Source organism: Podarcis filfolensis, assembly GCF_964270895.1.
Source record: "Podarcis filfolensis genome assembly, chromosome: 5".
NCBI classification, from domain to species: Eukaryota; Metazoa; Chordata; class Lepidosauria; order Squamata; family Lacertidae; genus Podarcis; species Podarcis filfolensis.
Window position 1 is genome coordinate 58,070,441 of NC_139608.1, and position 20,757 is coordinate 58,091,197.

General features: G+C 41.5%; 1 protein-coding gene across 1 annotated transcript in view; it reads left to right on the top strand.

The window, feature by feature from the left end:
- Positions 1–1,232: 1,232 nt before the first annotated feature.
- The window catches only part of MGMT (O-6-methylguanine-DNA methyltransferase), a 171,757-nt gene continuing 152,232 nt past the window's right edge, over positions 1,233–20,757 (top strand). Inside the window, exons 1-2 of the mRNA XM_083617091.1 lie at positions 1,233–1,252; positions 14,344–14,391. Of these exons, the coding sequence (XP_083473217.1) occupies positions 1,248–1,252; positions 14,344–14,391 (53 nt within the window). The 5' untranslated portion in view covers positions 1,233–1,247. The remainder of the gene's footprint in view (positions 1,253–14,343; positions 14,392–20,757) is intronic.

Genomic DNA, 20,757 nt, shown 5'->3' on the forward strand with positions numbered 1-20,757 from the left:
TTGGTCCCTGTTTCCAACACGGTTTACTTAAGCATAGTCAGAGTTAGGCTGTGTACATATTTACTCCAGGTCCAATATGCTCCCACTATTGGTGTTTGAAGCCAATTACGCTATGACGTTAGCCACAATCCATCTGTAGCCCATGGCTTCTTGAGAAGTACTCCTGTTTATGATGTGCTTTTCCTCAAACCATCTGATTTCCAAACTGCAGTTAAGCTGAGGTGTGTACATTTCAGGTAGCTGTTGTGCACGCACAGATGATACGTTCAGTGAACTAGACTTCAACACTGTAAAACAAATTGGGTCACCCACTCAACATGATATAGTGTACGTAACTTTAGGCATACCAAAGCCCATCGAGTCTTTAAAACCGTGCTTCAAAAAGCCATGTCCATCTTCTGGAATGTACATGTGGCTGACACCCTCCCCTTTTCATTTCTGCTAGGCAAAGGTAATTGGTAAACATTATGGCCTGCCAGTAGTTGCAATATATTTTTTAGTATTTCTAGAACTGCCCATGTACTTTTTATTTTATAGAAGAAAGGCTAGTAGCAAACAGCCCTTCATTATAAGATTGTACAGTACTATTAATTAGGGTTGCCCCCTTTAAAAAACAAAAAGCCCTTGCTCTCTTACCTTTCAACAGCTGATATACAAAATTTGTTCTGATGGAAGTGTTCTGCTCACTTATTTTCATGCCAGAAATAACATCAGCACCTGTATTTCACAACATAGGAAGCAATTAAAGGTACTGGTGTCCAGTAAACTGATGGTGATAATAATGCTTAAGGTTTGTACAGTGCTGTACAGTGTTTCATATGAAAAATCTATTGATAAACTTCATTTCTCTCTTTTTTCACAAGTCAATTTTTAAAGTAACAGGAAGGAAATCGAAGTAAAATACGTCCCTTTTGGCACCCAGATCTCAGACCCTCTAGAGACCACAGTCTAAGAACCCCTGCCCCATATGGCTGATTATGAAGGACCTGCCCCCAACCGGATTTCACATCACATACCAAAACAGAACCAAAATAGCAGAATGCCTCTGAGAATAAACAGGCTACCTCTCCGCAAGTCACAGTGGTACCTACCCAAACTTATTGGGAAAGATGCTTTTGGAAAAGTGCAGCCTCTCCTCTGAGCTTCCCTATAGTGCCTGCTTGGCTTCTTGGTCATAAGATGTGATAAACTGGAAACCTATTCTAACACCCACCCACACCCAAACTACAGCTAAAAAGAGTAGAGGAATGAGGTATGTTTAAGTCGCTGCATTGGGAGAAGTAGGTATGTGGAGCATGCTGGGAATTGTAGTTTACACTATCGGAAATAAGCTGCTCGGCTTTCACCGCTTCAACTACAACTCCCACAAGGCAAACCACCTCTGCGCAACACATTTGCCCCTTTCCGTTCAGCGGAGGAAAACCCGGCCGTTCTACTTCGTCTCTTTCAGGTTAGCCAAAGCGTGTGTGTCGCAGAAGCTCAGCCGGGGAGTTCCAGCTCTCTGCGCATGCAACTCAGAAATAAAGCCGTTTTCAGCTTTAGGAGCTGCAGTAGCAGCAGCAGCAGCAGCTGTGTAACTAGGCGGCATGTTTACTCTCTGAGAAGCTTAGAACTGTTGAGTTTTGCAGTGCAAGCTCTTGCAAACTGCAGAGGAATAGACGAGGCCTCGTCCCTTCCCAAGGCGGCTGCCAAACGACAGGCGGGGTGGGATGGGGGGCGATGCATGCTTACTCGGAAGCAAGTCGCACCGGGTTCAATGGGGTCTCACGCCCGCCTAGCCAGCTTAATACAGAGGATTGCAGTGTCGCTTTACGGATGGCTACGCCTTCTGCCTCCACTCATTTGACACTCATTGGTCGGCCGACGGCTTAGGGATTGTCTAAGCCCGACGGTCGTGCTAAAAAATAAAAAGGTCGTCGGAAAGCATCCACCCCCTGCCCCGGAGCAGTGAGCGTCTGGGCGCAGGTGCGGGCCAGTGGCCTCTTCAGCTGTTAAAACCCAGAGAAGAAGTCCGGGCTTGCCCCCCCCCCCCAGTTTTGTCTAATCTCTTCTTGTCCCTCCTCCCGCTTCCTTAACCTCCCGTCATCCCGCACTTTCGCTCGTCTTTCTTTCCCGCCCAGAAGTGCCTTAAGAGCCTTCTTCCCTGTGCTTGCAGGTGAGCCCCTTCGTATCCCGGGCAAGGGACTTGTTTGTTGAGCTGGTAAAACAGTGAGCCTGACGGGACGGGGGAACGTGTGAACAAGTGTCCTTCCAGAAAGGAGCGGTAAAAGAGAAACGCAGCGCTGATTTCACACCACCTGCTTTATATCGCTATCGTTGCCTCTCTGGTGCTTTAAAACAAAAACAAACCACAACTCGTGTGCCCGGCGTGCGTGTGGCCCGGATTCCTTTGCCAAGCGCCAAGGTGTCTTTTCCCCCCTATTGCATCCGGCGTTCAGAGATAAGAGGGGGAAATGGCCTATATTCGGGCGCAGGCAGCTTGTATAACTTGCAAGACTTTTAAAAGGAAAACCATGATGAATTTGGCGCTTTGCTTTTCCTCGCTGGAAATTTGCTGAAGTCTCCCGGGCTCGAGGGGGTGGCGTGCAACCGAGGGGAAAGTGCGGCGAAGGAGAAAGTCCAACCCCAAAGGGCTTTTTTTTTTCTCGGCTCGCCACAAATTTTCACTCCGTTCAAAGAGGAACTCTCTCTCTCCTTCCTAAGCGAGTGTTTTGGTTTCAGTTCAATTCCACCCAAGGCCCTCACCCTTCTCCTTTCCCACGCGCTTCCGTTGGTTTCTTCGGCTTGTTTGTTTTCCCTTCTTAGCTCCGCCGTACTCGGCGGTTTTGTAACATGCTGTGCGTTTCTCTGGTGGAGGGAGGGTAATGTCAAGCTGCGGCGTCCCGAAGAGGGAATTCTCAAAAGGAGAGCTGTACTTAAAGAGCGGCTCTGAAAGTTGACTTCCTAATAAAAAGCGCCCAGCAGGGTTGCTTAGAAAACAAACGAGCCTTTTAAATATATATATAAACAGACACACACACGCCTCTTTTCCTCAGCCTGGTGAATATTCTGGAGGGGTAATCATGCCCCCTCTTTCTATTGAAATCAGTTGCTGCCTCGTGTCCAAAATCTCCATATGCCTCTATGACACAGGTGAATTCTGTGACATAGTTATGCCATAAAACATGGTCAGTCCCACCTCTGCATATCTTTTTTAATGCACTGCCACTACAAGCCATTTTAATTGCAATAGCCTTCATTTTTGTATTTGTGCTCAACAGCTCCACTTCAAAATACTTATATTCTCTGGAACAGGGGTTCTTGAGCTGTGGTCTGTGAGCTTCATTCAAGGGACGTGTCTGTGAAAATACTATTGAAAAGTGCACAACATCTAGCACGGCATATTGAAATTGCTACTAGAGGTAGGCATATTATTTATGTGGTCTGCCAAGACCCTCTGCAGTTTTCAAGTGGTCTGTGTAGGGGGTGGGATTGGGAATAATTACCCTGGAGCAGGGTGCTCCAACTTTTCATATCAAGTGGGCTGCAAGAGTACTTTGTCGTGGAACCCACTAGCTTTGTCATACCTGCAAGTGGGGGTGGGGGGAGAGCAAGGCCAAAATTTGACCTTCTCCGGGCCTCATGCTTCCCAAAGTGAGGCACTAGACTTTGGGAAGGAGGGCCGAGGCTCTGGTGGGATCACAGAGTCCTCCCACTTCCTTCCCAAAGCTGGGAAAGCACTTACTAGGCTTTGGGAAAGAGGAGAAAGACTCTGGGACCCTGTCAGAGCCCTCAGGTCTCCTTCCCAAATCCCAGAGCCTCGCTTACCTGGCTTTGGGAAGGCAGCACGAAGGCTGAGGGGACAACAAATGTAGGCCGCACATTGGATACTCTGCTCTAGAGAGTTGTACAACCCTCTCTGTGTTAATTAATACATATATGGGATGGCCTTTATGTGTTCCCCAGCAGTTCAGAATCTAGGTATTAGGAGAATAGAATACAGTGGTATCTCGGGTTAAGAACTTAATTCGTTTTGGAGGTCCGTTCTGAACCTGAAACTGTTCTTAACCTGAGGTACCGCTTTAGCTAATGGGGCCTCCTGCTGCCGCTGCGCCGCCGCTGCACGATTTCTGTTCTCATCCTGAAGCAAAGTTCTTAATCCGAGGTACTATTTCTGGGTTAGTGGAGTCTGTAACCTGAAGCATATGTAACCTGAGGTACCACTGTGCAAGTTTGATGTGAGAACAGCTCCTATTGTATTTTGCTGTGTTTGAATAGGAAATAGGCTAAGTAAGTTCTCTGAAACCAAGTTAGTCTTACTTTACTCTTCCAAAACTAAATATATTTATATTAAAGACCCTTCTCAGGTCTGCATTTCATTGAAAACCAAGCTACGTTTATCCCAAATAGTTTAAAAGTGATGGTAATGTAAATGTTGGTACCATTGCCTCTAGGTTACCTTAAGAGGTAATGATGGACAAATTGACATTTGGGGGGTGGAGATTGAAATCCTTTGGGAGCAATGCCAGATTTTTTAGTAACTGTTCATCTAGGGAGCTCAAAAAAACTTGATTGTTAAATGCCAGTATTGCAGTTTCAAGTGCTCAGATAACCATGTATGGGGTGGCATTCTGCTAAGCTTTATTCTGAGGAGACCCATTGCAACGAATGGACCTAGCTTAGTCATGTTCATTAATATCAGTGGGTTTTCGCTGAATAAAGTGTAGTTGAACACCACCCAGGCTGCCGGTAGTTTTTCCAGCCCTGTAACCCATGTTTATTCATTGCCTTTATCTAGTTAGCCAAAAGCTTTGCAGACTTTGATGGTGTGCTAATAGGTCACAATGATTCCCTCTTTTGAAATAAATACATATTTTAAAGATTTCGGAGTAGCTTATGAATCCAGGTAGGTGTGCTTGCAAGCCAGCGTCAGCAACTTTTATCTGCAGCCTGATCCATGACAAGTTAATTACACCACTTATGCAGCAACTGCACAGATGCTCTATAGGAAGCTATAGTAGTTATACTGTAACTTGTGTTACCCTGGCTACTTTATCTCCTGATAACTCTGTAATTAACTTGTCACCACTGTTTAATGCTTAACGTATGTAGAGAATCAGTTAATGGCATCGCTAAAGTGATAGTAGCCTGAAGGAGAAGCTCATGCCCACTGGGAAGGCTATCAGGGATTGCTTAAACACAAAACACCCGGGCCTGACCTGGAAAGGCATTAAGAAGCTCATTTGTTAGGGCGCTTTGGGTAGAATGTTAAGAGTGTTCCTGATAAACATACAGCTAGTGTTCAACAGCCCTTTTTAAGGTGCAGATTTTGGAATTGCATTAATTTCCAGTCGCAAAAAAAGCAGCAATATAATAGGTGTATTTTCAGCCTAAATGAAGTTCGAGAGAGAACGAGGGGTTTTGTTAACATTACCACATATGTAATCATACAGTTAAGAATCTTGCCCTGTCTGAACAATACATAACTACTTCTTACACTACCCTAGAGACCACTAACGTAAAAGATGACACCCTACTGCACATGTTAAAAACTTTAGGTTATACGGTGGTGGCTTCTCTCAATCAGATCAGAGATAAATCATAGTCTCATGGGAACATAATACTGTTCCTTTCTGCACCATTCTCAAGAATAGTGAGCCTTTCTGGGCACAATGCAGCTCTTTTATAGAGAGTTCCAGTTTCTTGTTGGAAAGAAACTGCTGCCTGTTATTAGGGATACATTTACATGTTTTGAAGAAACTTACAGAATGAACAAAAATCCTAGATGTGTGATAGCTTAAATTCTAAACTTTATGTTTATGAACGCATCATGTACTTTTAAAGATTTCCCGTGTTAGAATAATTTCCTGTTTGCAACACTTGTGTAGTCAGCAAAGTATCCAATGCTGTCTGTATTGCCCATTCCCAGAAGTCGAAGGGCGAAACTGAATGCACGTTCTACCAATAGCATAACTCGTAAAAGCAAGCACTTGTTAAATCTATTTGTTTTTATTATAGACATCGATCTGCCAGTCGCAATAATGCATTTATGGACATTTTTCTGCAAGCACAGCGCTGGTGGCAGTTTTTACTGACAAATTGAGTCATATGGACAGTAGTTCAAAATAAGCTTACTTTATTGACAGATTGTGCAGTTCTCTAGTTCACAGAGTCTTCTTAAGATATTTGGATTGGCAAAAAAAAGAGAATATAGCAGAAATATAAGACAACTGCTCTAATTTTTGAAGGGGGAACCTGTAAAATCGGTGTCATAGGTAGCCATGTTTTTCAGCAATTTTAATTGTGGGTAATTTTAGATTATGAAAGTGCTATGGTGCCACATGAACCAAGTTAGCTGGTAGACAATGGAGCCCAAAGCATCTTGCATCTCACTTTGTGCAGCCATTTAGGATGAACCTAGGAAGTTTAGGAAGTCTGAAAAGATCTCTCCAAGGCTGAAAGTATCAGGGGTAACAACTACTGATTGTCTGTCCTACATGAGTTTGCCATTTTGTTCTCTCTTCACTTGGTTTGGAAGGATTCTATTGGTGCTTTGGTAGTTTGTTTCAGTTTCCACCACCCTGAATCATTTGGGGTCATTAATGAACTTGTCCACTTCAGTGGTTATCTCTGACTCCACAAAATATATGTTGTTAATAGTCCCAGTTTCATCCTTACTGGGCGCCACTGCTTGCTTGCTGCCCTCCATTATGAAAACTGTTCATTGCATGTACAAACTTCTTTCAACCAATACTTATTAGTAGATACAGTGGTACTTTGGGTTAAGTACTTAATTCGTTCCGGAGGTCTGTTCTTAAACTGAAACTGTTCTTAACCTCAAGCACCACTTTAGCTAATGGGGCCTCCTGCTGCTGCTGCGCCGCCGGAGCATGATTTCTGTTCTCATCCCGAAGCAAAGTTCTTAACCTGAGGCACTATTTCTGGGTTAGCGGAGTCTGTAACCTGAAGCGTATGTAACCCGAGGTACCACTGTAGCATACTAATTCTGCTTTGTAAATGATGGTGATGATGAATCAGTTGCCATTATAATGGTATTTAAATTGTGTTACTGTGATTTAGATCAATCAGTGTAAAATGCAAGCAATGAAATGATTATCTTCAGTATGGAGACCATTCAGATGCAGGATACTGCTTTGGCATTTATTTACAGTGCTCTTCAGGACTTTGGTGTTCTTGAATGACTTTTCCACTGCTCAGTGAAGTGTCAAAGAAGACCCCCTGAAAAAAACAAGTCCAAGTGATAGTACTGTATATTGAGCACAAAGTTTAGAACAGAGCATTGTTTTTGCAGAGGTCAAATAAGTAGAATATCTACTTATAAGAGGATGCCATTGGCCAGATCTCTTTTAACCAGTGAAGTGCCGCAAATTCACACTTCATTGAACTTGTTCGTGATAATTATTTATTGAATTGAATTTATATCCTTCCCTTCTGAGCAAGCCCAAGGTGGCAAACAAATACATAGCAAAAAGTTTTTATAAAAAACAAAAACAAAAAAACCCATTCAAAAACAGTTGAAACATTCTAAAAGCAATTAAACATTCTGGGAGCATATCTGAGAACTTGGCTTTAGAGAGACCAACAAAATGCCATCTGACAGTACAATTTCTTGACCAACTTTACTATCTTTGAAGGGAATGTTCACAAAGTCATGCACACTGCATGTGAAAATAATGCTGTTATTGATAGGAACTGTTTATCCTGTGAAGCAAATAATCTTTGGAAAGATGAATACTCAAAGTTGGGTGGGTATCTCACCATAAAGATTATACTGTGCACACTTATGACTAGTCCCGTTGACTTACCTGCTCCTTCCAGGCTATGTGAGAGTGTCTCCTGGGTGTAAATAGCATCCTGAACAGCAAAATAAGTGAAATATTTTGGCTTTATCTGGCACTAAGCTCCTGAAGTATAAAAAGGATGGTTAGAAACAGAGCGGGGTTCTATAGGACCAGCACTTCGTAGATTGCACCCAGTGGGTTTAAGATGGGGCAAGTGCAAATGTATTTATTGTCTTGTGTGGTTTATAGTTACTGCCTAAGCTGTTGCTTTCTGAAATTGGAGCTAGGTGGTAGAAATGTGCTTGAATTGGAGGGGTAAGAAGATTGCTGCTATAATTATTTTAAATAAAAGTCATCTGTTAGTGGATATGCTTTGTTTTATATGGTGCCATTAATATTTAAAATGTGGATTTGAATTCTTTTCAGTTATCTCCATTTAGTGGTTGTTGATAATTCCATAGTGAGAATCTCTAAGAATATGATTAACCCTCAGGGTCATCTTATAATGTAATTATTAATGATTGATTCTGTTTATCCTTGAAATCAATATAAAAAGGAAAATTGCTTGGCATATATTTGGGCTTGATTTCTTACGTTTGGTAAACATGACCGCTAGTATTGGCTTTATATATTAAAACACGTTTGAGGGATCTAAAAGTGTGCAGCTTAGTTTTTAAATAATTATGGCGATACGTGGTGGTTCTTACATGACATATGTTAATATGGCCAATAGTGTTAACATCTCCTGCCACTAATAGTTAGGGTGGGGATGTATAGTAATTGATCTTCCTGGGAGTGCTGTAATGTAAAAACAATTCAGGCTGTTTGAAGTATATTTTACAAGTGTGCATTGGGCCTTTGGGATGTTACATTGAAAAACCCAATTGTACAGTTACCATGGGAACCCAATTAGAATAGATTGCTTAGGTTTTTTAGTCTTTTCATCTTGACCAAAAAATCTAATGTACTTTAAATGTTTTCATATGGAATTTTATGCATAGTCTGGATTGATGTAATAATAGCTTTTATTTGAATGCTAAAATGAGACTGTATCCACTGTGTATCAGGGTTTCCCTTCACTACCACAGAAAGATAATATTTTGGAATATGCATACATATTTAAACCCTGTGTTAGCTATCGAATGTTTCTTTTTAATTGTAGTCAGGTTTAGTGATTTTTAACACTGTTTCAATAATCCTGAAAAACAAGACTGTTCGTCCATGACTCTTCTCCTGTTGGTAGAATTTGTTGACTGCTTTCAGATATTTAAAGGTACTCACAATGAAGAGAAAGGTACGCTCACCCTATCCACAGGGGACAGGAATGGAAGCAATGGGAATAAATGACTGGGAAGTAGATTTAAATCAAACATCGGTAAGAACAGTAGTTTAGCAGCAGAATGAGCAGTTTAAGGGAGCTGTGGGATCTCCTTCCTGGAGGTTTTCAGGAAAAGAACATATAAGTTGGAATACTGATTCCATTGTACAGTATTTTGAAACCTGAAATCCAGAACAGTGGCTATCAGCTGAAAGTATGAAGCAAAAGGTAAAAACATTACATCTACAGATAGCTTCTTTTTACAACCTACATTTGTGGAAATCTGTGAGGCTGTGTGTTTGTGTAAAAAAGGGCTGTTTCATAAAAACGCTTTCTCAATACTGTAATTCTTTTAGAGAGTAGAGGTAGATTCTTATTTCAGCCATATTTACTGCTTTCTCTCATGCTGGGATCTCTCTTAGTGGCAAGCTAAGACACTTCTAATGTCCAGCTGTGAAAGCAGAGCTGTAGCTTGCTTTGGAACAGGCTCCCAACATCATTCCTTGATCTACCAAGCAGAGAATGCACTTGGCCTCAATCGGTTTGCCAAATAACAACACAGCTCTTGGAGCTGTGTCTAGCTGTGTGAATTGTTAAAGCATCCATGACATTTCAAGCCAGCTAAATGGCTAAGGAAAAATTATGACTCCTTACTGAGTGCCATCAGTTTTCTCAAACCAAGATTTATTTCTGTTATTTTCAGAACATGCTTGAACATCTATGTGGAGATTGATATAAGACTAAATGTTCAGGAAATTCTAAACCCTGTATGTACAGCCCAGACAAGCAATTCTAGGTTATGCATTGTAAGAATGCCCCTGTTCTGGGTTCCAGCTATGCCGCCTTCTTCCAGGGTATGCCATTGCATTCCCCACCCTACTCCCATATTAATTTTTTCTCCCCAACATTCAGCGCTGCTGAGAATGCTTAGTTCTCAGGGGCCTATTTTGGGAGTTCCACTACAAACATTGGAATTCAGATTGGGAGGCATGGTGGTTCACTGGTTCAGCTGCTACTTGAAGATAAGTTTCCAAAGAGAAGCACTGGGAAACTTGTGTTGTCTGTGGGTTCCCAGAGAATCCCCATCTTGTACTCTTACACTTTTTACATCTATGTGAAGCTGCTGGAAGGAGTCATCTGGAGCTTTCAGGCATGGGGTTGCTTATATGTGGACGACAAACCAGCTCTGTTTGTTCATACCATCTAAATCCGGTGAGGCTGTCCAGATCCCAGACCTGTGCCAGAAGATGACAATGGGGAGGATAGACCCCGAAGCTGGATCCTGACAAGTTGGAGGCATTGTTGGAGAATGGTTCTTGTGTTTACAATTGAGGAGATGGCCTCTTCTAAATGAAGCTGAAGGTGCAGATTCATAATATGAGCAAACACCTGGATTCAACTCTGTTGCTAGAGACTGAGGTTTTGAGGAATAGTGGCTGGTGTTCTGGGATAGGACCAACATCGCTGCCGCTCACCTGGACTGGGCAGGGCAGCAGCAATGTCAGGGCTGTGTGGGTGACTGGAGGAAACACTGGATTCACTCCACTGCTACATCCAGATAGCTCTGCTTCTCACGCCTACCCTGTCGCACCCAATCCATGCCCAGGTAATCTGCAGCGATGCCAGTATCAAGAGGGCAGGCAGCCCATTCCCACCATACTGGCTGCTACTGAAGAAAAGAAAGTACTTATTTGTATAACACATAGTTGAACTAAGGAATTCGCTTCTGCGAGATGTGCTAATGGCCAGCGACTTGGATGCCTTTAAAAGGGCTGTAGACAAATGGCTGTAGGATAAGGCTATCAATTGTACTCCCTTCAGTAACAGTATGTCTGTGAATACCAGGTGGTTAAAGTGTGGTGGTGCTAATGTCCTGCTTTCAGCCTTCCCATAGGCTTCAGCTTGGCCACTGACAAAGAGATGCTGGTCTAAGCAGGCCTTTGGTCTGATCCAGCAGGTCTCTCCTTATGTTCCTGTAATAATACTGTATTTTATTGGAGATGGAAGGGGTGCAAACTGTATTTTCTCACTTATGACAGTGTGCCAAGTGTGGGGACATCATAGAAGTAAATGTAATACTTAAAGTGCCCAGTAGTCTGGACAGGTTCATCTTTCCTGAGGCATTTGAACTGCTTTATTTATATGGAAAAAACCTGCTGCGGTTCAAAAGTATATTTTCCATAAATCAGAAGGAATGTTTATTTCTTATCTGCTTGCTTCCCTGTGTTCATCTATAAGCACCTGCTGCCTCCACAGCACATACTTTCCCTGTGGAAAAGTGGGGAAGCAAGTGGATCTTGGTGGAATTCAAAACCATATTTTCCCTTTGATTAGTCAGCAGGAAAGCTGAAAGGGAAAAAACAACAACCTTTCTTTGAGTCCATCTCATCACTTGAGATCTAGCACTTGACCCCTGCTATTCCCACTTCTTACCAACCTGCCTTTAAGTGCTGTGATGGAGTGCAGGGAATTTCACATTTGTCTGCTAAGAGAAGCCTGAATCTCTTCCTATGGGGGTGAGGTCATTAAGAGTTATTTGCTAAATAAAAGTTTAAGGCCTTTGTTCAAGTCATGAAACAAAATGCAAAGTGTTTATTAAACTGTAATATAAACCATTTCTGGCTTTGGGTCAGATTCATATTTAAGGGTAAGTGGGCTGCAAGTGGTCACCATGCTCTCCGAAAGGTATCCAGGAAAGAACTACGCTATCTGTTTGAGCCATGCTGAACCAGGTATGCCTGTCACTCAGCTCATTGCTACCCTGGTATCTGAGCCAGACTGGTTGCATCACCCAGCAGTTTGGCTTTCCAGTGAGTGGATTCTCACCCGGTGTGCTACCATACCCTATGACTTGTAACCAATAAAGTTGTGGATTTAATAGCGCCACCTCATCCTACATATAGTTCTTGCTCCTGGAAATGATCTTTGTTCCATGCTGTCAGAACAACCCCTTCTCTTTTGGCAGTGTGCTGTGAAAGGCAAGAATAAAAAGGGATGATCATGTACTCAAGAAAAGAAACTGCCTATCAGTTTCTTGTTTTGTAGACTCAATAATCGCACCTCTTAATGTGGGGCCGAAAAGGCATTTTTGCCCCATCCAGATACAGTGGTACCTCGGGTTACATACACTTCAGGTTACAGACTCCGCTAACCCAGAAATATTACCTCAGGTTAAGAACTTTGCTTCAGGATGAGAACAGAAATCGTGCTCCAGCGGCGCGGCAGCAGCAGGAGGCCCCATTAGCTAAAGTGGTGCTTCAGGTTAAGAACAGTTTCAGGTTAAGAACAGACTTCCGGAACGAATTCAGTACTTAACCCAAGGTACCGCTGTAGTTAGATTTCAATATTCTGACCTGTTGTTGACAAAGATAGATGGTATGTAAGTCGGACCTGGACTTGTAACTTAGCTATTACATTAAAATACAGTTAATTATAGCGGTCAGGTGTAATGCAAACATACAAATGTTTTTGGAAGTACATGAAATAATATTGAAAAATATCTAGAGCTGTAGTTGAATATGATTAGCAGTTTTTGGCTACGTAAATTGAAATACCTTGGTATAAAAGGAAAGCGAATATAGCAAATTCAGTCTAGAAAATAATTTTTGTTTTTACAAAATGTGCCTAATTGAACAATATCAGGCAAAAGGCTCAATCAGTTTTGAAAGTGGTTTCTCTCCCTCCACCCCTACTGCATCTTTGAAATCTAGGTCTTGGCAGGTTGTACTACCTGTACTAAATTGGGTTAGCATGATTGAAAGGGGATGTAATTTCTATTCAGGCTGCTCAAAGCTCTTTATTTTTAACACACATTTAACCAAAACACTTGGGAGAAGTCCACTTCTTGTTAAGGATTCAACATCCCCACCCCTCTAATTAAGATCTGAGAATACTCCCGGTACATGTATCTGACTTAGCAAAGGAAGACCTCCAGCAAACAAAATGAAGCTAAGCTTTGTAATCTTAATATTTGGGCAACCTCATACAAATGTGCTTTTGCATTTTATATTGATAAAATTACAAGCTGGAAGTGCACAATCCACCACCATACAAGGGGTTGTTTTTTTATGCACACGTTAGTGTCTTTAGACAAGTCCTTAGGCACATGTGTTCATGCTGACACATTTTGGCTTTCATCGACTTTGCTATGTTCACTTTTAAGGCCATGGTCCTGGGCCCACTTACTCTGAAATAAGTTCTACTTAAATAAATGGGACAAATCCTGTGTGGTAACTTACTGCAGTGTGTATATAAACACTTGGCTAAGCTGGTCACCGGTCTCCTGCTGCAAGGTGTTAAAGAAAACCTTACTGCTCTTCCACTCCTGAGCTGGAACAGCAGAGGAGAGGTAAAATATTGTCCTTCAACAGAGGCCGGGCAATTCAGATGACCACCTAAGTTGTTATGTGGACAGTATGGTAAGTTAGCCATTTTTAAATGATTGCCTGTATTATCCCTTCATGAAAAGTAAACATCGCTAAAGTTGGGTTATAAGAACAACATTACTCTAAACCACTATAAAGTAGAAGAGTGAATTAAAAATATATATGTACTATGAACTTGACTCTAAATCTCCTTATTTGCAAATCATTTCAAATAGTTCTGGTGAAACTTGCTTCCTTGTAAATGTTTTTATGTCTTCATTTGCTTGCAGCTGAAAGCAGTCTTGCAAACTAAATCGTTAATAGCCATAGTAATTCATAGGAATATTTCATGCTTGTTTTTCTTCACATATGCAAAATATCTCAGAATGCCCTTTGTGCGCATCTTGTTTAATCTAAGGAAGGAAACAATATGTATATGGAAAAAACATGGAGTGTTTAGTAGCTACAGTACAGTATATTTTAAGCATTATTTTTACAGGCTTTCGGATGTGTCTTAAGCTTTGCTGTTATCCTGTAGATCCCTATTTTACAGGACAAGTGATGAGAGAAGTCCTCATAATCTCATTCTGCTGATTATGACTCATTGCAGATGATAGATGACCTACTGAACTGCAAAATTCCTGTTTGCTTGAAAGAAAAGAAATTTCCCACCCAATGTTTGGTACTGCATCCTCTAAAAGTCTGAGTCCTCTCTCTCTTTCTCTGTGATCTCGTATCTAAGAGGAGAAATAAGAGGGGGCATGGTATCTCTTTTAGTTGCCTATGAAATGTATTTTTTTCTTAATGGGCATGGTATCTCTTTTAGTTGCCTATGAAATGTATTTTTTTCTTAATGCATTTCAATTTTCCTTTCTCTTAGGCCGAGCTGCTTCATATACTTAACATGGCATCAAAACTTCATCAAAAAGTAAGTTGCTATGGGCAGAAAATAGTGCATTTGGGTCCACACACAAAGTAATAATGTTGGAGAAGAATTCGCATAACGTAGTTGGCATCTTTCCCTAGTGTCCAGCAGTCAGTGTTAAGAATCCGGTTGACAAGATTGATGCTGCATTGTAAATCTCAGTAGCTCTGTCATGGTTGGTAACAGGCAGCAGTGGACCTTTCCGCATCACATATCTATCTTCCACAGAGCATAACCTAATTGAAGATTGCTGTATTTTTAGGGTTAACTGAGCTGTTTTCTGCTCTTCTGTGGCTAGATGAATCTTTATTTTTCTTTTAAAAACAACAACAAAAACACCACCTAACAACAAACCCTTAAACTTCAGATTCAGATTCATATTGTGAATCAAGGCATTTAACGTAAAACCAGTTATTTCTTCAATAAATCTAAACTCCGTAGAAAATTGTATTGTATAAAACATCAAGCCAAAATTGTCTAGCTGATATCTCGTCTGAGATGCAGCATCCTCTGTATAGATCGTACTTAAACTTGTACATCTGAGGTGCTTTTATGGTAACCTTCCTTTCGTTTTTGGTAGGTGTGCTCTTTCACTGTTTCTATACATACGAACCATGCAGTACTCAGATGCAGTAGATACAGTCTGATTTTGGCACTGTATTTACTGGGGTAGTTTTTACCAGCTTGAGGAAAATATGGGGCTGGCTGACACCTACACACACACACACACACACATGCCCTTCCAATCACCGCTAGGAAAAACTGGATCGCCTTTAGTTACAGGCAGTCCCCTTTTTTTGGGGGGGGAGGGAGTGCATTCCAGATCATAGCACATGATGGCAGAGTGTTCATAAGCCTGCCCCATTATGCCCACCCGCCCCTTTTTCTGACCACTTCTGGGTTGGCGTGATGCGTGTATGTGCAGTCGCGTGTCAACTGGCCACGTGAAAATTGGTTGTTTCCTGTATTACATTAATTTATTTTCCTCCCAGTTACCCCCCCTCCTCGTTAGCTTGATTACACATTTATCTTTTGACGCTATGATTTGTAATGGTCAACTTTAAATGCTTACATAGGTTGCGGATTTCCCATTTTATTATTTCCTCCTCCCCATAGAAGCTATAACATTTTCCTCTTATCACTGAGGAGAGAATGGGGGCCTGAGGAAGTGAAATGCCGTACTTGAGGCTAAACTGTGGCAACTGCTCTTGAAACTGGGTAATTGTCCTACATAGATACACATACACTTGTGTCTGTGATAATGATGCACATTTCACTCCTTTGCTGAAGAAGTTAACAAGCAAGAAGTGAGGTAGAATGCTGGTTGACATCCAAATGGCCATTCTGTTAGGAAATTTTTCAAATTTTGTAATTGCACCAGTAGTCCTATTGGAAAAAAATATGTGTGTGTTTTTCATTTTGTTTTCTATTTTCTTGTTGAAAGTTGAGACCAGTTGAGCAGGGAGACCAAGGAATCCTTCAGTCAATCTTCAGTACTTCCCCCACACTTGGTGCTTTCACTAGGTATTTCATTTTAATGGTGGTAGTTCTATTGTGTTGCTCTCAATGCTTGGATACTATTTCTCTTTTAAGCCATGTGTACTGTATATAGAGGGACGTGGGTGGCGCTGTGGGTTAAACCACAGAGCCTAGGACTTGCCGATCAGAAGGTCGGCGGTTCGAATCTCCGCAACGGGGTGATCTCCCATTGCTTGGTCCCTGCTCCTGCCAACCTAGCAGTTCGAAAGCACGTCAAAGTGCAAGTAGATAAATAGGTACCGCTACGGCGGGAAGGTAAACGGCATTTCCGTGTGCTGCTCTGGTTCGCCAGAAGTGGCTTAGTCATGCTGACCACATGACCCGGAAACTGTACGCCGGCTCCCTTGGCCAGTAAAGTGAGATGAGTGCCGCAATCCCAGAGTCGGCCACGACTGGACCTAATGGTCAGGGGACCCTTTACCTTTACCTTTTACTGTATATAGGGCATTGATAAAAATGGTGGTGTTTGCTCTTCAGCTGCCTCTGTCCTTGTTCTAATTCTGCTAGGAATGGATAACTTCTAATACCATGAATGCCATGTAAACACGGAGCATGTTTTTCCTGCTTTCTGTGAAATTTGCACAAGCTCTGATGGTGTGTGTTTATGCCTTATATTTCTTTCAGTGTATGATCTGACAAGTATTTTGAATAGAATTTAGTTGGGGTGCTGGTTATTGTAGGACTATTTGTTTGAAGATGCAATATGGAAATAGGACTTATTTGTTTACAAGCAAATTCTAGTGGTTCCTTTATAGTTTAGTTTAAAGAGGAGCGTTGTTAATAGTGTTACCCGTATTGCTTGGATTCTGTTTTACTGTTATTCTTTAGTTCTAACTCTTCAGGTGTAGCTATTTTAGTATTATGGAGGATGATGGATGATGCAGGAAAGTTTCTTTTGAAGCACTTCTGATATTGTGCAATGCACTTGGGGGTCAGCTACACTTGACTGATGCATGATTTATCTGATGTCCCTGCCACTTTCTGAGATAAAGCTGCTATTTTATCAAAAATGCCAGCAACTGTGACTTAAAATTTATATGCCTTCTTTTTCAAATAATTGCTCTGATTACTTTCCGGCGTAGCAATAAAATGATAGAGGTAATTGCACACAAATGTGAGATAGCACTGAAATACAATAAAATTAACCTGAATTAGCTTGACTTGTCGATGAAGTATTTATGAAATGTATTTTTGAAATAAGAGAGACCAATATTATAGCTGGAAGGTGAGTTATTGCCTTAATGTAATACAGTTTGAAATTTAAAAAAGAGACTGTTACAGTTGAGGGTGATTGTGCTTTTGAAATTAAGTTGAAGTGATTCTTATAATTGGCAGCAATAATGCATTGCGAAGGTAATATCTTTTATTGTGTTATGCCTAGTTGCATTATCTCTTAGTTTGTTCTGACTTGAGCTTCTTGGAGAATATAAGAAACAGCCCTTTGAATTTTTGTGGATTTTGATAACAGAGCATCCTGTGAAATATTATGCAATTTTGATTATAAATCTTGCCACTCTGTTTCATGCATGAAAAACATTTTATTGGCTTAGGTTAAACCTGGAGAAAAATCCACAATTTTATTTTTTTTAGGTTTTTGTAGCTTTAGGATGCACAGATATAAGAGTGTGCCTAACATATGGCCAAGGCAATCCTACACTTAAATTATGCTGGGACTGGAGATGTATCACTGAAGAACAATCTCCAAGGCACACACAGTCCATTCGGGCAAAAGTTCAACACCACCTAGGCAAAGAAAGACTCTTTTGCCAAATAACCAGTGAGGTTGGCCAAAGATGCACTCTGCCACCAGCAGCCTTCAGTGGTTCCGTACATAGGGCACAGGTTTGCAGGAACAGGAAATGGGAATTTGAGTCCCACTAGCATCAAGGAGTGAATATGCCCCACTCAACTTCTACATGTCTGCTTAAAAAGGGGGCCTGAGACTCAAACCCACATTGCATACTCCACAGAGCAGTTCCCTAACCAACTTAACCACAGTCCTTGACACATTACGGAGCATCCAAGTTGCCAAGAGCACTAGTTGGGTGGAATAGCTTATGTTTCTAGATGTGAATCTAGAATATAAGCCCACATTAGGATAGGTAAAGAGCCACACCCAGGCATAGCTGAGGCAGTCGGGACGAGTGTTCCATGGACCAATCTGATCTTTTGGCCCACACCTTCCCTGTTTTTCTCTGATATGGCAATCTTTCCGGGTGGCACCTCTATAGGACTCACTGCCCTTCAGCATCCACATGCCTCCCTCTTCCCATCCTCCACACTGCCTCATGCACTCTGATGGCAGCACCTATCCTATTTACAGACTTGTATAGTGCATTTGATTGAGCTGAGAGAGGAGGGGTCACTTCCCTGAGCCCATAAATCTCCTTCCTTGACAGCCAGTCCGAGTCCCATCCTAAGGCCACTTCAAGCCCAATCCCTATAGACTGGGGGAAAGGGATTGTATCTACAGCTACATGGTAATGTAGCCATATATATGGCAAGGTAAGGTATATATGGCATAGTGAAACCCATTATTTGATAGCACCAGAAATCTTGAAAGGGAATGAATGACACATGAGTGGAGGTTGTCACTTGGGCACCCCAGCAGAACTACTATTCCTTGGACTATGGTTCTATAAACACCAGTGAAAAATATTGTGAAAACACTCTTTACATACCTCTCCATCCAGGCAAGCAACGGGCAGTGTCACAGTTTTCATCAACATCCATGTCATGGATTTGTAACATAAACACAGTACAGACAGTGACAATTTTGCATGGGGGTTCTGTTCCTGGTCCCCACACATGGCAGAGAGTTCATGAGCCCAATGTACTCTGTTCTGCCCCCATTCCTCCCTCTTCTGGGGTCCAAAAGGACCCGCATGTTGGCGGTCGCGCGTCAATTGAATATGTCTAAAATGGTTGCTGTCTGTATTGTATCTGCATGTCAAGAGTTAGGGCAATGTTTGGGAAAGTTGCACATATTTATTTATGTATGTGTGTTAAAATTGAATATGTGCAGTATTTTGTTTGTAGTTGATCAGAGGTGCCATTCTTTCTCTTAGTGAATTAGTGAGTAGGAAAAAACACAGAAAAAGCCTGGTCTCTCTCTAACCGCCTGTTTACTGAATATATTGTTTTTCTATATTTAGTGAACTGATGTCATAAAAATGAAATGATACTATTATGTCCCTACATCTGAAATATTGTTAGCTGTGGTGTCTTTTTTTTTTTTTTTTACCTTGGCAATATATTTTCTTTAACACAGTCGTGTTTTATTTCAATTAATCATGCGTTCTGCCCTCAAGTGGCAAGTCTGTAGTGAGCATTGAACCATGGAATATGGCTGTCATGCTGGAGTCTACCAACAAGCATTTTTTCCTTAAGAGGGGGAATTATTATTGCTTCCATTTTATTTTGACTTGGAGCATGTGTCTGCCTCTGACGTTTAAGTGACAAATTTGACAGCTGAGGCACTTTTCTAAAGTTGGCTGTCTTTGCAGCTGCAGTGGCCCTGCATGGGATAAAGAGAGGTCGCCTTGGTATGTGAGAGAGGCATTACTATTGAAGTTTTCGGGAGTAATGCCACACAGAGCAAAAGCAACCATGTCACCATTGCAAAACAACTGTGCTTCTCTGAAAAGGCATGGGATGATAACTGCCTACTTCTTTCTTGTTGACTTTTTTTTAAGCCTGGAAAAATCACATTCATCCCTACTGCTTGTCACCTTAGGAGCTGGCTCTGTCCCATACCATCGCTATTCTCCCCCTCCTTCAAATATCATGAAATTACACAGCACCACGGCTTGGACCCAAAGTGTCCCTTGTGTGAATGAAAAGCGTGCCCACTAGCACAAGGTTTAGTTTAGTTTTTGCCAACTGCTGATTTCCATGGGATTCTGCATTGCACTATTTTATAGAGGCCCTTCAGATCTCAGCAGCCACTTTCCCAGGATGTGAAGAGCTCCAGGGGGAAGATAGAAAGCTGACCTCTGCTTACTTAAACTGTTCGTTTATGTAGCTCTGTATTGTCTACATGGGCTGGAAGTGGCTTTCCAGAGTTTTGGATAAGGTTCTTTCTTAGCTCTACATGGAGATGCTGGAGACAGAACCTGAGGCGTTCTACATGAATCATTGTATTTTAATATTCTGCTGGAAGCCGCCCAGAGTGGCTGGGGGAACCCAGCCAGATGGGCGGGGTATAAATAATAAATTATTAAATTATTATTACATGCAAATAGTTCTCCTGTACTGTGAATGGATGTGGGAAACCCCCTTGGCCAAGTGAAATTCTCTGTTTGTTTCTTGGGATCCAAGCCCATATATTTAAGAGTCCTGTTTGTCTCTCCCTTACATCTGGTAGCTTCCTGGCTGCTTCCCATGCTAGACTTTGTAAAACAGCAAAAAGGAATCCTTAAAAAAAAAAGTTTATTACAAAATATTAAAACAGATAAAACAACCAAAACATTCACATTGACGATAAAAAAATGTAATTGAATCGTGCAGCCTTATTACATGTTTTGGAAATAATATATCTATAAATGCCAAACCGATAGGATCAATTACAACAGCAACTTGCAGTGTTAACAGCAACCTTCTTTAAACCTTGGAGAGAGTTAGTGACCTGAAACTTGATTTAAATTTGATTATTATTGGTTCATTTTTAAAAACTCGGCATTACACAACTTGCTTAGATTGGGACCTCAAATATTGCAACTGTATTGTTAGCGTATTAGGGCTTTGTAGGCCAGATGGGTGTTGATTTCACCCAAATAGTGAAAGAGGACTTTATTTAAACAAGGGTTCATGATCTGCATGAGTACATTT